The 17396-nt window shown below is 33.9% G+C and overlaps 1 protein-coding gene across 3 annotated transcripts in view; it reads left to right on the top strand.

Annotated features, from left to right (window-relative positions):
* The window catches only part of CNTLN (centlein), a 314336-nt gene that overhangs the window by 171861 nt on the left and 125079 nt on the right, over positions 1 to 17396 (top strand). For all 3 annotated transcript variants that reach the window (XM_046664977.1, XM_046664979.1, XM_046664980.1), the window contains exon 13: positions 6574 to 6674. In XM_046664977.1, coding sequence (XP_046520933.1) covers positions 6574 to 6674 — 101 coding nt within the window. The remainder of the gene's footprint in view (positions 1 to 6573; positions 6675 to 17396) is intronic.

Genomic DNA, 17396 nt, shown 5'->3' on the forward strand with positions numbered 1-17396 from the left:
AATACATTTGTGACTATATACATAGGGTATTTATTTTTTGAGGTCATATATCTTTGTCCATTAAAGCTGCTACAACAAAATATGACAACAGAAATTGTGACATTATAAATGGAAATTTATTTCTCACTGTTCTAGAGGTGGAAGTTTGAGATCAGGGTGCCAGCATGATTGAGTGAGGACCTTCTTCCAGACTGCAGACTTCTTGTCTTATCCCTACGTGACAGAAGAGACAAGGGAGTTCTGGTGGTCCTCTTTTATAAGGGCACTAATCCCATTCATAAGGGTTCTTCCGTCATGACCCAAGCACCTCCCAAAGGCCCCACCTCCTAATGCCATCATCTTTAGGGGTTAGAATTTCAACATGAGTTTTAGGAGGACATAAACATTCAGATATTAGCACCATATATATAATATTTTTAATTTAATTGCTACCTTAATTTCTTTTCATACATTTGAGGCACTGTATATATGATATTTTTAGAATTACTTGAAGAATTACATATTGTTTACTTAAATAATTAGGTAGTAAATCTTGTGTTTATTTTCCTAAACAAAAATACTTTATTTTTCTAAAAAAAGTCAAAGTTACTTTCTCTAAGTGTGTTTTGTCACACTAAACTCAGTCTATTTTAAAATATTTTTTCTTTAGGGAAAATAATTTTATCAAGAATGTTGGGTTTGAACATCTGAATTGAATGCTAATGAGCATTTATAAATATCAAAATTTATCTTGAATGATATAGGTAACTGATACAAAGTGTTTACTTATTCTAAACACTACATTAGGCTTTAGTTTGTTTTCAGCTATTTTGATGATGTCATATATAGTCAATGTAGGGATGTTGTAGGCAAAGTTATCTTCAGATGGAAAAAGGGATTTAATTTGGTAGTATTTTTTCCCAATATTTGTAATTTATCTAGGGGATATAAAAACTCTTGAGAGAAAAATTTCACTTTGAAATATTTTCTTAGGACCTTTTTGCAATGAACTCAACTAAGATATATGAATAAGGATGTTCTTGCAGTGTTTTTGTAATAGTTAGCAATTAGAAATGATGTAAATGTCCATTAGTATCTGATCTAAGTATATTGTGGTATATTAATATAATGTGGTACTCTACTGCATTTAACATGAATAAATTAGATCTATATTTATCAAAATAAAAATGCCTCAATAGCAAAAGTTGAGTTAAAAGAAGGAATTTGAATAATAGTATATAAATATAAAATTTTTACTCATAGAACTATACTATATTTTTGTGGCTATGTATGTGTGTGCACATACATACATGCACATATATATCCACAAAAATATAGTTATCTAACTCTATGCACGCACACACATACATATATAGTATTGAAACATGGAACAGAAATATACCAAATTAAAGATATCGATTATTTCTGGGGAGGGAAGAAAGGTGGAATATTGTTTGCGAGAAATACTATTTACAGATCATTTAATTTTTTCCATAAAAATAAAAGCTATGGATTAAATATGGCATAATGTTAGTTGTTTTTAAATCTAGATGGTTGGTACATTAATGTTAGTTATATTATTCTTTATGCTTTTTTTATGTTTGAAATATTCTTTTTGCTTTTTAAGTATGTGCTCAAAGACCCAGTAATTCCACTTTTAGTTGAAAACACTAAAGAGATCTTACATATAGGCACATCTACAAGGATGTTCATTATAGCATTGTATAATTATGAAAAATTGGAAACAAAATAGCAGATAATATAACTGTATAGCTAAAAGTCTCAAGAACTTCAATTTAAAAAAAACATAATTTTAATGAGTAGAATATTTTACCTCATACCGTACACAGAAATCAGTACTAGATGGACTGAAGGCCTAAATGTGAAGCCTTAAACCATAAAGCTTTCAGAGGGAAACATACGAGAACATCTTTTGTCTTTGTAGTAGGCAAAGATTCCTTAAGCTAGATTTAAAGAGAACTAAATATAAACTAAAAATTGATAAACTAGACTATATTAAAATCAAGAACTTCTGTTCATTGAAAGCTACCGTTAAATGAATTAAAAGGCAACTTTCAGAATGAGAAAAGATATTTGCAGAATATATGTCCAGCAAAGGGCTAGCATCGAAAGTGTATGAAGAATTCTTATGAATAAAGAAGAAGAGGGCAGTCAACCCAATAGAAAAATGAGCAAAACGCTTGAACAGATATTTCACAAAAGAACACATCCAAATGGCCAATACACATATGAAAAAGTGCTAAACTTGATTTATCTTCTTTTTCTAGTTTTTTTAATTGGAAGCTTACCACACTGTAGGTCTTTCTCTTTTCTAATATAAGCACATAAGGCTGTAGATGTTCATTTGAGTGCTGTTTAGAACCTCACAAATTTTGAAGTGTTGTGTTTTAATTTTTTTTAAATTCAAAATATTTTCTAATTCGTCTTGGAGTCTTCCTTGAAAGAAAAACTATAAAAGTAGATTCTTTAATTTCAAATATTTGGAGATTTTCCAGACATCCTTCTGGTATTGATTTCCAGTTTAGTTGTATTGTGGTCATAGAAGATACTTTGCATGATGTAGATCTTTTTAATTTTATTGAGAATTATTTTATGGCCCAGTGTGTGGTTTTACCTTGGTGAAACTTCCATGGCGCTTGAAAAGAATGTGTATCTTGCTGTTATTGGGTGCAGTGTTTTATAAATGTCTAATAGGTCAAGTTTTTTCACAGTGCTTTTCAAATATTCTATGTTCTTACTGATTTCCATCCACTTTTTCTGTTGATTACTGAGAGAGAGGTGTTAAAAATCTCAGTTTTCAGTTTTCTCAGGATTTAAAAACCTGAAAATGTTTAGCACCTTGTTAGCACAGGTTTAGAATATCCTTTACCAGCGGCTTATTTATCCCTGCTCGTTAGAATGACCCTTTTGGGTTCTGTGTTGAATGCCCCTGGTGTTGAGCCAGATTCTTCTCTCTGGCTAGTCAGAATTCTGTCTCCCAGCCCTTTGTAAGCTCTGGGAATGGTTCCATTTATAGCTCTGCCTGCCTCGTTGAGTTTCATGCTATGCATATGATGCAACAAAATATGTAGCCACAGACTCAAATGAATTCTGCAGATTTCTGTAACTTTTCCTCTATGTAGCTTCTTCCTCTCTGGGTACCGTGCTTCACCAATTCCAGACATTTCAGCCTTCTCAAACTAATCTGTTTTTCTTCAACTCAGTGAAGCCATTGTGCTCTTCTTAGGACCCCTCTTCCTGCATCACGTTCTGGAGGGTTCCTCCTGGCAGAAATCTGGACTATCATTAGGGTTCTTGTTGTTGATTTCCTTTCTCTCAGGCATCACAGTTTGGTGCTGCCAGCATCTGAATACAGTTGTTTCATATAACTTGTCCAGTAAGAAGCAGATTTTGAATTGTAGTCCTCATACCAAACAGAATATCAGAAACAGCAGAATAAATGGGTAGTAAATCAGAGTAGAAAGCCAATGTTCATCCTGCTCAGAGGTGCCTGGGCACTCACTCTGTCAGCCCCTCTTCCAAACACCCATTAAGATTTGGGTTGGTGCTTCATTTGACTGAAGAATAAGGTGGTCCCTGATGTTTATAAATAGTTATCAATAAGTGGACTGTGTGAGTTCTTCCTCAAAAAGCACAATCTGTAAGTATAACATATTTCTAAAGAAGCAAGAAATAACATTTCCAACAGCTGTAGCCGTGTATTCTGCTGGATATGTGATCTGAGAGCCAAGGAAAACCAAGTTGAGATGAGCTACACCTGCTTTTTCTTTGTGGGGCCATCTTGCTTCAGTATGTTCCATGTTCTTAGCTAAACAAAGCAGGAACCTAATCTACATTTAATCACTATGTGTACAGGTGTATGTGTGTGCATGTGTGTGTGCCCTTCCCATCAGTCTGTAACCTACCTGAGAAGCTGCAAATATGTGATTCCAGTTTTTAAAACTTTTATGTATGTGTATTTGTGTTTATGTGAACAAAAAATATAAGTAGCAAATCAAACTGTAAATATCAATTTTTTCAAGAAGTAAACTGAGTAAAGGGGAGCGGAAACTACTTGTTTGTTACTTTATATACCTTTTTATTATTTGAATTAATGTAAGAATGGTATTTCTCTTATTATTGAGTACATAAAAGTTTAGAACTGTTATATCTTCCTGGTAAATTATTCCTTTGATCATTGTGTAATGACCATCTTTATCTTTAGTATTTTTTTCCTTAGTGTGTATTTTATTTCCTTATCCTCCTTTTTAAAATCCTTTTCTTGCCTTAGATTTGATTATATTTTTTCTTTTCTTTTTTTTAACCTCTTCTGATTTGTAAATTTTATATTTGTTTTCCAGTCTTTAAATGATTCTTCTTGAAATTATCACATACATCATTTATTTGACAAAGTCTAAAGTTAATCAGTACCTCTGTCCTTCTCCAACAATACAAGGATCTTAAAATATGTTAACTTTGATCCTTTTCTTGGTCTTATACCATTTTGTTGTTCAGGATTTTAGTTCTGCCTTACTTTTTCTCTGCCTTCGTTTAGATATTATGATGGCTTTACATAATAAATGTTTGTTTAGTTCTATGTACGTATTTACAAATGTCTTTCAATATCATTGCCTATTTTGTTTTGTATGTTGCTTTTGAGTTTGTTGTTTTTTCTTCCTAAAATATATTCTTTAATAGTTCTTTCATTTAGGATCTATGAATAGTAAACCTTGGAATGTGGAAGATGTTACTTGTTTTCTTTCTGGCTTTTCTTTTTGGTATGAGAAGTCTGCTGTCATTCCAAAGTTCTTTAGTTGTTAATTGGCTTTTTTCTCAATTTAGTTGATGTTAAAATTGTCTCTTTTTCTTTGATGTTTCTGTAGTTTCACTGTTTCTAAGTGTCTGTATAGTTTTATTTAATTTTTTTGCAATTTTTAGTACTCTCTTAATCTGGTAATTCATATTTTTCATCAGCTCTCAATCTTCAGTCATTGTATTTTGAGTATTGTCTTCTCCTATTTTCTCAGTTCTCTCCTTGAATCATTTCTATTAGATGGTGTCTGGGCTTCTTATTCCAACATACTTTATATATCATTACTGTTTTCATTCTCTTTGTTTCTTTGTGTTTTCTTTGATTTTATCAATTTTCATTAGCTTTGTGTGCTATTTAACCCATCCATTGAATTTTAAATCAATTATTATCTTATTATTATTAATTTACATAGTTTTATTTAGCATTTCTAGATATATTATTTGGTTATTTTTCTTATTTGTCTTCTTTTGTTTCATAAACCTATTCTTCTTTTTTTTTTTTTGATGAGGAAGACTGGCCCTGAGGTAATATCTGTTGCCAGTCTTCCTCTTTTTGCTTGAGGAACATTGTCTCTGAGCTAACATCTATGCCAATCTTCTATTTTGTATGTGGGATGCCACCACAGCATGGCTTGATGAGCAGTATGTAGGTCCATTCCTGGAATCCAGACCCGTGAACCCTGGGCCACCAAAGCAGAGTGTGCAAACTTAACCACTACACCACTGGGCTGGCCCCAACCTATTCTTATATGATATCACCTCTTTTTCTTTTTTCCCAACATTTTAAACATTCTAACTTTATAAAAACTCATTTTGAATTGTTCTGTTATCTCTATTTCCTTGCAGTGCATTCTCCTGTTTTGGATAGGGTGATATGTACACTTTCATTCATGGCTAACTTATTCATATATTTTTTCTTATCTGCAAACTTGACTTCTTTGAGATTTATTTTCTGTGGTAGTTTTTCTTTTATCCATTCTCTCAGTTGTGAAAGCCTCTATGTAGTGGATGTTAGTGTCTGCCTGAACTCACCAGTGTATGCTGGCCATAAATCAGTTTTTACATTACTGTCGATTCTTCAGTTCTCTGCAAATGTGTACGGCTCAATTTTGAAAGCAGTAATATAGGCTTAGGATTCTGACCTCTTGTGATTGACTCTGTCTTGCCCTCAGACTGGAGGAGAAAGCCTTTTTTTAATGGAACTCCAACCATATAAGTTCAGATATTCAAGTTTCATTCAGCAAATTTTTGTCTCCCAGCTTCCTGCAGTTAGCCCAGCCATGAAGGGCCTTGAGCATAAACTTCCATCCCACTCATGGAGATCTGGGGTCTCCAAGGGCAGTGTTTGATCCAGGTCTCTAACCATGGTAGCTCAGTTCCGTTCTACTAGCAGGAGTTCTTTGTCTTTACTTGACATCTATAGATTTAGTATCTTTGCTTTCAGTGGTATGTATTAACATTTTTTATTTTTATTTTACGTAGCATATCTGTGTGGTAAAAAGTGAACGGGTAACTTAATACATGATTTTTAAAATCATATAGTTTATATTTTAAGTATGTAGCAAAGTCAAAAATCACTTAAATCACTTAAAATATTTTACTTTTCAGATCCTAATTAAAATTCAATTTTAATTGTTAGAATTTGTTAATATTAATATATTTTTGCTTTTATTTTACTGCTAATTCATAGATCTTAAATATCTTTGCTGCTGTTATTTGTTTGCTACATTATTCCTTAACTTACACATTTAAAATAATCATTTATTGTGTTAATTTTCATAGGATGAATCTTCAAGAAGAATTGGATAAACTTAAAGTACAAATATCTCTTGATAAGGCAACAATACAAGAATTGAATACACGTCTGGCTGAGAAAAGAGAAGGTACATTTTTTTGTGAGAACAAATATTTAATGCAGGCATTTTTTTAATTATCCAGTTTTTGGTTTTGTTTTTTTGTGTTGTGGGGGCTTTTTTTTGGTGAGGAAGATTGTCTGTGAGCTAAATCTGTTGCCAATCTTCCTCTTTTTGCTTGAAGAAGATTGTCCCTGAGTCAATATCTGTGCCAGTCTTCCTCCATTTTGTATGTAGGATGATGCCACAGCACAGCTTGATGAGTGGTGTGTAGGTCCATGCCTGGGATCCAAACCCAAGAACCCCAGGCCACCGAAGCAGATTGCGCAAACTTAACCACTATGCCACCAAGCCAGCCCCTCATTATCCAGTTCTTGATGTTTCTTCTAAGAATCTTATGTTTTTCCCTTTGTTTAAACTGCTTTACTCATTGATATCTTATTAACATTTTCACCTTTCATGAGAAAATCAAATAGAGAGAATACCTAAAAGTCAGCTTTATAATTTATTAAAAATTCTAAAGAGATGTTTGGTAAGGAAAAAAGATGTTCATTTTTTATTCATTGAAAAAGTTTTACTAGTTATGTTTGTTCACAGTTTTATAGATAATATGGAGTTATTATACTCAATATCAATAATTCATTTATATTTTCACTTGATATTACATTTTTCTAGAAATCATTTAGTTCTCATCTATTTTCCTAGAATCAGAATCATAGAGTTAGAAGGAAACTTGGAGACCTGCAGATGTGCAGATCTGCAACCTCCCGACCACTAGCCTAAAAGGATTCAGTAAGAGGGAATGTATCTGCTCCAATTGAAAGATTATTCATTTGTCAAAATCAAGATACTATATTTACTAGAGAACTTCAGTACCTCATTAGAAAAATGCAAATAAGGTTGATATGACAGGATTTCTTCTTATTTAACCTTACTACAGTTTAATTGTTACCACTATACTTTTTAGATGTTGACAGTTTATATTTAATAATGAACAATGTTATACTTAATGCATTTATAATTGTTTTAATATACCACTCATCTGACAGTTGTCCTCATTACTTTTGTTCCAGTTGCTCTTACTTAGGTCACTGGTGACTTGTGAAGGCCAATGTTTGAAACCTTATATTTTACATCATTGATTTATATCATATTTCAAGCTTGCTCCTTTATTGGCTTCTGAAACATTGGTTTTCCCCTGTTTACCTCCTATTTTTCTTGCCTATATCTTTTTTGTCTCTTCCACTGGAACTTATTACCATTGACTCCTTAGTTATTGGGATTCTCTAAGACTTTATCCTTGATTTACTTTTTGAAAATAATAACTTTATTGTTTTTGGAAAATTATATATACTTATAAATATTCAAGAAATAAGAAAGAATAAAAAGAAGAAAGCAAAGAAAAGACTCCTAATTCACAAACACTTAAAACTCAAAATTTCAATATTAAATAATTATAAAATCAAATATCTCTTAATACTTATAGAAAGAAGCCTAGAGTGATAAATTGTGTGAAAAGAAAACCATAATGTATGCTATTTTTAGAAAAGATATTTACATATTATTTTATTTTGTAGCCAACCAAATAAAAAGAAATACACGTAAAAGTAAAGGAACTTTTGAATTTTGGGTAAATGTTTCATTACTTCAAGAGATACTAATTTCTATAAGTTGTCTCTAAGACTAAGAAGAAAGGTTCAAAAAATGTTGAAGATGGAATTACTTTGTATTTTTTAAAGTATATATTAAAAATTAACATCTTGTCATGCGTGATGACAAAAAAAATCATTTTTACAGAACATTTCGTTTCCCCATGTGTTGAATTTTTTTCGTTAAAATATCTCTTAATTTTATTAAAGTCTATAATCTTCTACATTGCAACAATGATTTAGTCAGTTTTAAAGTCTAATTTCTACATATAATGGGCTCAGTACTCAGCACTTTTTTTAAAGCCATTGCCTTTGTATTCATGAATTCTTCATTTTGATGTTTTTTTCATGGTTAGCCGGATAAAATTCAAAGTATGTTTTTTGAAGAAGGAATCAAAATAGCCGTGTTTGTAAGAGCTTGCATGTTTAAGAATGTGTTTCAACAGTCTTTCTAGTCGAGGGGTGAATTGGCTGGGTATGAATTTATTGAGTCACACTCTTCTCCCCTCAGCAATTTCTAGATATTACCCATTTTTAGAGTAGACAGTTGCTGTGAAGTTGTATTATGGAGAAACATGTGATTTCTCCTCACTCCTTGCTTTGGATGTGACTTGCTTTTGCCATGTGGATGCCTGAATTTTTGATGTTCCAAAATTTAAATAGAATATGTCTTGACATACTTTGCTCTAAATTGTATTTGCTTGGATTATCTATACAATTTATTTGTCAGTAAAGATCTTCCTTCATTCCAAAGAAAGTTTTCTTATCTATTTTTGCATATTCCATTTTTTATACTCTAATTCAAGGACATCAGTTGTCTTTAGGTTAGATTATTTTTTGTTTGACTTTCATATCTATTTTCTTCTAAATCTTTGTCTTTTTCTTTTACATTCAGTTTATCTCCAGACTTTCCATCATCAGTAATTTAATTGGTAGCCATGTATATTCCTTCCTTTTTTCTCTCTAATATTTCTATTAAATATTAATAGACTTTTATTAAATCTACAGTGATGTTTTTTGGTTCTCAATTTATTGCATCAGCTCTTCAAATTCCCTCTTTATTTCCTTTGGATGTCTTATTATCTCTTTTTTGAGCTCATATTTTATTAAATTCAGAGTTTTGATAAATTCTTCTTTTTCTTTAAAAGTGGTTTCTTCCAGGCTGGATTTTAAATCTGTATTTTGTTAAATGTCCAGTTCATTGTGCTACCATAGAGTGTTTCCTGTTCTGGAAGGGGTGATTCCAAGGATTCAAACTGTTACCTGGCTGTAATGAGGAGTCTTAGATGTAGCCAGCCTGGTGGTTCTCATCTTTCTCTACTAAGAACCGTTTCTGCTGCTCTTCATTTCTTTCTATAGATCTAGATTTACGCGTGCTATCATTTTCTTTCTTCCTGAAGGACTCTTTTTTAATATTTCTTATAGTGCACATCTGCTGGTAATGAATTCTTTCAGCTTTTATACACCTGGATTAAAAAATCTGTATTTTATCTTCATTTTTGAAAGATATTGTCAGTAAGTATAGAATTCTGCATTGGCAATTATTTTCTTGTTTTAGTACTTTAAAAAATTTACTCCACTAACTTCTGACTTAAATTATTTCCAGTGGGAATTCTGCTGTCATTCTTACCTTTTTTCAACAGTATATAGTGTGTCTTTTTTTGTTACTCACTGCTGCTGGGAGCAGGAACTAGTCTTGGGTCTATGTGAGCTTCGGAGAATGTTTCCCTAATATTTGGGTGGTTCTTTCTTTGAGTTGTTTACTCACATTCATGTGCTGCTCAGTACTTAGCTGAAGACTCAAGGGGGACCCTCTCTAGATCTTCAGAGCTCTCCCTATCTCTGAGCAGATCTTTCTTCTCTGGCACTTTGCCCTACAAACTCTAGCTTCCTTGGCCTCCCTAGACTTTGGGGTCTGTCTCTTCAATTGAGGAAGATCACCAGACTCCGTTTAGGCACTCCATTTCTGTGCTGTGGCCTGGAAGCTCTCTCTAGGCAGTAAGCTGGAGCAGTCATAGGGTACACTTCATTTTTTGCTCTCTCTGAGATGACTGCCTTGTATTATCTTATGCCCAATGTCTAAAAACCATTTTTTCATGTACTTTGTCTAGTTTTTTATTTGTTCCATGTGGAAGAGTAAATCTGGCACCTCTATCTTTTATTGTCATTGAACATGTTTTCCCATCATTAAAGTCCAAAATCTATATGAATAGTAAGTAACCTCTCTCCATGTGCCAGATGTATATTTCTTGTTTCCTGCTACTTGTTTTTCCCTGGCTATTCTTGCAACTATTTTAAAAGTTAAGTCTTTCCTTCAAAAAAAGCTCATTACCTTTTCTCTCAAATCAGTTCCACCTCCTCTAAACCTCCCACATGAACACCTTAATCCTCTACCACACTAAATTTCTCTTTAATGAAAATTGCAATTCATAGTATAGTGAATCTTTAAAATAATCCCAGAATATCTCTGTCAGGAGCTCAACTCAGCTGGAGAGAACTGAGCTGCCAGGTATCCAAGTGGCTGATTTAAGATAATAAGCCAAAGTAAAAGAAATAGTCAAGGCTTTAATCACTTACTGTATAAGCAAGAGGCTAAAGTGGAGAAAGCGCCAACTCCTCCTGTTCCATTTTCCCCCATGGAACTGCATGCCAGTTGAGGATCAGATGGATCCGCACAGACGTAGGGGTTGTCTCACTGCCAAAGGAGCCCTGAACAAAAGTCTCCTGCGTTTTTATTGACCTCAGTCTTGGGAGAGAGAGAAGGGGGAGGGCCAGGAGAGGAAAGGTACTGAGTACTGAGTTTGAATGAAGAAAAGTGTCTTCAGGATTACCATCTCCCCTAACCACCAAATATGTTGGCAGAGGCACCTGAAGAAGGCCTTAGCCAAAGGGTCCCCAATAAGGAGGGCTCTCAGAGGAAGCCTAGTGGAGGCACTGAGGCTATGAATACAGATATGCATAAAAATGTAGTTGGCCATGGGGAGCTGAGTCCTTAACTGTAACTCTCTTCAGGGACTGTAGTCCATTGACTGCACCAGGTCCGGTTGGGGAGGGAGCTTTCCTGTATGAAGCATGCCAGGTAAAGAATGTAATTACCTCTAGTCTGGCCTGAAAAGTGACATATAGGATTTGACTGGGATCAGGAATCCTTCATCTTTACTGCAGATGCACAAGTATGTTCATAAAACCACTGTTTATGGTATTCTTCATTGAAAGCCAAAGGTTTGTTTATCAACCAAAGAATGCAACAAACAAACAAGTGTGGAGGAGGAAGAAATTTTCCTCGACCCTTCTAGATTCTTCTGGCTGGTCTAAGAATTAAATTGGCATGTGATGGGTTAATAGGAGAAACTCAAATTTACTTTTGTATGTACAGGAATACATACATTAGAGAGTCAGAGACCTCATATACATGAGAGGTTTGAAGACAGAAAGGTACAATGAGGTATTCATGCCATCTTGAGCCAAGGAATGGGATAGGGGCCTGAGGCTTCAGAGGGGAAGAGAGTAGTTCACATGACAATAAAAAGAGCAGATGCTCAGTAATTAGATATTTGCCCTGCCATACAGATAAGTCATAAAAAGTTATCTCTCGTAGTAAATCTTCTTGTGGGAAAGGCCTCCAATTTAAATTCTTTAAAGGAGAGGTAAAAGTTTTTCTTGAGCTCATAGATTCTCAATTAACTTCAGTTCAAAATAATCCATGAGCCAAAGTGGCACAACCTGGGGAAGCCTATTCTGAACCCCTCTAGTCCCGCCTTTGAAACTTCATAAATTTCACCTTCCAGAGGTTGGTTTGGTAGATTGCTCCAACTCATTGAATCAGTCTCTCAGTTTAGAGAATAGGTTAGAAAGTTCAGTTAAACAGTTATGTACAGTTTCAGGAGACATTCTTGCAGGTGGGATCCCAAAGTTAGGCCTGTATTGTGTAAGCAAGTAATCAGGTATTTAATAGGAGACATTTCTATGAAACAAAGGAAAACAAAGATTAATAATGGTTGGAGCAAATTATAAACCAGTTTCTGAGGTTAAGGGGCAGCCAGTCAAGAAGATTTCTAGATGTCAGGGTCAAATCATCTTTTGCACTTTGACATGTCTCTGATGATGTTATAGGTTTTCAGGTAAACTTTCTAAGTGGCTTACATAACAGTAGGCACAAAGATTGTCTAAACATGGGCATGGGCTGTTGTGCTGACCTCTCTTAAGTTTATGTCAAATTATTCAGCCTCTGTTTGCAGGTCTTTAGGGAAAAGAACACTTTTAGTTTTCAATGATTTCAAGTCAAAAAGATGGGAGAAAATTGTTTATGGTAATTTGGAGGTCTGTAGCCAAGTATCGGAGCAAAATAGAAGAATTTAGGATACAGTCTGGTTTACAGATAGTAAATGAAAGCTTAAAAGACAGTGAACAGCACTAGAATCTAACATCTACAAAAGTGTGTGATAGTTTCTATTGAAACATAATTTTTCTCTCTAAGATCACCCTCATTTCTACCAAAGATAGCCAAATTAAGTCTAATTCTTTTGCAAAATAAGTTCAATAAACTTGACCTGTGATTTATATAAATGCATCAAGAATAGTGATTAACCATATAGGAAGCTCTTTTAAATATGCTTTGCTGGAACTTTCCATAAGGAATCTCAGATTGAATTTTTGAAAGCCCTCTTGAGTCTGGGAAAGCCAAGCCAAGGACTATCATCAGACTTTGCTAGCAATACGTATAGATTTGAGTGAATTGCTCTCTTCTCAGAGTATCTAAAATATCTGGAGGTTCCTGAGCCTGCCAGGAAGTGATCTTTCTTACTCACCTGGTAAGGCTGCTGGGAACCCTGTAACCAAGGTCTGAGGCTGTTTTTCCAGGATGTTTTATTGGCTCCATAAAATCAATCTTCAGTCCTTAAAGCTGTTTAGTCATATCTGAGTCTATGCATGTCTTTCTCAAATATGACTTCAGTCAAAGCCTTGGTAGTATAACCAATGTTTCCCAATTGTGTCCTGCTACAAAGAAAGCAGATTCTTATTGAACTTATGCAACTAAAAATTTTATCATGAAAATAGGAATACTCACAGAGAGTTTCCAAATTCTGAAGTGATCGGGTAGGAAGAAAAAGATATGTTTCAAGTTTGCTTATAAAGGTATAATTTACCAATTCCTGTAGTCATAGTTAGCTTAGGAGAAATAAAAATTTTCTTATATCTGGGAAACAAAGGATTAAAAAAATATTTCAGATAAAAATCATAAAAATTGTGATTATATTTATCACTTCATTCAGTCCTATGTAATTAATTCATGTTGATCTTGTTTTTTCGTTAGCAGTTCTATGAAGCCATCAGTTTTTCCATTAGAGTTCTGTAATTTCTTACCCAGTTCAATGGTATGATCTGAAAGTTATCAGAAACCTATACTTGTCAAAAAGTGCTTTCTATGAATCTTCTTGAAGTTGAAGTATTTTTGCAAAAGCATCAGAGTAAAACAATAACTGTCTCTAAATGGCAAAAGACAGCATTGTAATGCATCTGAGAAAGAAACTTGGTTATTTTTATGACATACAACATTTTAAGATAACGAGAATTACAAGTGATAAAGGTATACCAGGGCATACCAGAACTTTTGAAATTTCGTGTAATTTCTAGGACATTTATAGTAATACCATTCACCCATACGATACAACCAAAGAAAATTTATCATCTTTTATTTGATAATGTTACCCATGAAGTTTAACATACCAAATAAGTCTAATTAGTTTAACATCTCTCTTTTTATAAGGAGAGAAAACAGATCTTTTTAGGTTCTAGGGACCCTCTTTTTGACCTATTTCCAGGTCAAAAAGACTTCATTTAGAATTTGATTTTGGGAAGTTTGTCAAAAATATCAAAGAGGGCAACACAGAAAATTATTTTGATCAAACATAACGTCTTTGCTTTCCTTTTATAAGCTCTTATCAGGAGCATGCCAATAGTACAGGAAATCTTTATCCTCTTTAAAGATGAAGGAATATTAAGTTTTAAATTTACATAAGTACATTATTGATATTAATACTTATTTTTGAAACCCTTGTAATACAATTCAGCTTTAGCCAGGTTAATTACAGAAGGTAAAATTCTCTCTCTCATTCATTCCATTCTGAAATAACCAGGACAAAATTACTTTCATTTCCCTTAATGAAAACACATCTCCATACCTCACATCCTTTTTTTTCTTAGTGTGGCACAAAACATGTTCATTGATAGACATGAATATCTTTAGTTTCTCTGTAAAAGGAAGCCAAAAGTAGATAGACCTGTGTTCAGTAATTAATGCTTCAGTATTTTATCTTATTTAGAAATGATCTAAATATACACAGAATTTCTGTCAATCATCTATCATTATCAATAGCTGTCATTTAACTTAGCAAAACTCTAAAGTTTCAAGTAATCAAAAAGATTCTGGAAGCTTTCTTTAAATACATATACCATGAAACATAATTATTGCTAAAAAGTTCACCTAAAAACCTTTTATCTTACTTAGATTTATTTAATTTACTTCTTCCCAATAATTATATTTAGATTACTCACAAAAATTTCATGAGATATTAGACAAAGTCAGCCATCGTTCTAAGTTATTTTTCTTTCACTGACAAATTTTGTAACACAGATATAATGAACTTATTTGACTAATAAACCCAGGTAGAATAAAAGTTGTATGTCTACATTATATTCATTGCTGATAACTCTAAAGACATGCCTATTTAATTAATCTAACAAACTTAAACTAGCTTTAGTACTGAATATTTTCCCAGGTTACATGAACCTGAAAGGCACTTGGGCTAGTTTTCATTATATTTCTGAGAACTTTAAGAATATTTAATTTATAAGTGCTCAATTTTAAGCTAATTAAATAGAGCTCTTTTACAAATTAATTTTGGCAATACCATCTGGAGGTAGAAAAATATCACATATATATAGCATACATTCATAGACATACACAGATAGGCAGATGCAAGCAGAGTCCTTAAATAGCTTTTGTTTTAAAATTTTATCCACAAGGTGGGTATAATAATGTAAAACTAACTAGTTAGTAAAAGAACAGTTGGATCAAAACTGTTTCTGGCAGATGGAATAAATTAAGGTTGCCTGCTTAGATGGCTAAAGCTTTTTCTACTAATATTTGTGGAGAAGACACTTAAGATTTGTATTTGTTCTTGGCAAGTAATCTTATAGAAGCTGTGGGCTAGATTTTGGGCAAGGGTTCTTCTATAGCTCTTTGTATTTTTAAAAGACCTCCTGTTCCTTTTTTCTTTCTTTCAGTCTTAGGAATTGGGGATGGTCTCGATAAGATTCCTGGAGAGATTACAAGCCTTTTGAGGTAAATAGAGGAGGTTTCAGTATTGGTCAAAAAGAATGGGTGGCATCTGAACTGCCTTTAGAGCTGCATTTCCAGTCTTGCAAAGATTTATAATCTAGGGACAGTTGCTCTCAATTCCTCAGGAGTTGGGTTGTAACTTAAATGACAGACATCATAGGTTGACTTACCCATCCAACTACATCATTCCTAATTTGCTTCTTTCCCTCCTGTGTACTTAGTTTTATTTAGATGAGGGAAGAAGGCCTAATAAAATTCCTATCAGGCTGTGAATATCACCTTCCAGTTTCTGGCCAACCTTTGAGCATAGAGCTACTAAAAAAAATTCTTTTAAATATCTTGCCAGTTTTTAGCTAGGACAAACAGTAAATATTCCTGGCAGTATTAAACAACTCCATGGACCCAAGAGGCATCCCCAAAGGTTGTTACCTTCCCAAGATCCAGTCACTCCTAAAGATGGACAAAAGAAAGGCTGACAGCCTGCATGTCCCAGGCAGGCAGAAAGCCAAGCCCAGCCCTTAGGACACAAAATGAGACAAGCAAGAAGGCAATAGCTATTCCTGGTAGGGAAAGGGTCAATAACTAATGGGTCTGGATTTGGAAAGGAAGGGACAATGTTAAATTTTATTTTGCTCCCTTGGCTGGGCACTATAGAATGGCCACTGATCTTTTAATTCTTTTCTGTATTTGGTAGGATCTTCTGAAAGTGTAGGAAAAAAGGCTTTATAATTCAAAAGATCTGCTGCTGTCCAGAGGACATGAATTCACTGGGCAGAGCTGGGGCGGGGGGTGATCTGGGATATAGCTGCAAAAGATATTGCTTAGGAAGGCCTGAAGCTGACAGAGCCTGATTATAGAGTCCAGCAAAGCAACTCCTACTGCATGTCCCTGGTGCTTCTGCTAAATTCATTTTCTGGCTTTCACCATTTACATGAATAACCTGTATATTCTTAGAGATTAGGCTGGAGTATTTTCTGTAAATCTTGTAGGAAAGTTAAAACAGGCAGATGGGGCCAGATTTTAAGAAGAGGATTTTATGTTGGATTTTTATTTTAAGTCTAATTTTCTGTTCTTTTATCTTGTTAGGGAGTCCCTAAGTCTAGCTGTTACATTATTTTTTTTTCCTTAAATGCCAGACAATTGTATTTTGAAAGTCCTGATTTTTCTTTTTTACAATATCTGCAAATGTCTGAAGGCAAATTGGAAGGGGTCTGAGTGGATTTTAATTTTTGTTCTAATTTCTGTCCTTTCAACTTATTAAGGGAGTCTCAGTGGCTAGCTCTTATACAAATATGAGAGATATGAGAGCTCTCTAAAAGTTTTTTCCAATTTAGAAGTTTTTCCAATTCAGAGGATCTATTGTCTGGCTATTGATGAGTAGGATCCTATTAGCCCAACTCAAACCAATAAGCCTTTTTATAGTTTAACCAAGAACACAGGAGGTGTTCCACAAGAGAGTGCAAAACAATGCAGCCCTCACAAGATCCAGACAGTTCACTCTGAGTTAGCCTAAGACTTTTGAGGGGCACTGTTTTTAAATAGCTGTTCCAAAATGCAGGGAATCACATTTCCCCCCTTTTTGAGTAGAATAGGTTTAGATTTCCTTAGCCTGGATCCATAGCCTGTTCGGCTGCCTGCCAGATGCATATGCATCCTCTGGCTGGCAGAGAACAGAAAACAATGACCCTCTCTTGGAGGAAAAGTACTCTAGAGTACTTTAGCAAAGTAGTCTATCAAATTTACCAGGGTTGCTTAAGCCTA

The sequence above is a fragment of the Equus quagga genome, chromosome 6 (assembly GCF_021613505.1).
Source record: "Equus quagga isolate Etosha38 chromosome 6, UCLA_HA_Equagga_1.0, whole genome shotgun sequence".
Classification (NCBI taxonomy): domain Eukaryota; kingdom Metazoa; phylum Chordata; class Mammalia; order Perissodactyla; family Equidae; genus Equus; species Equus quagga.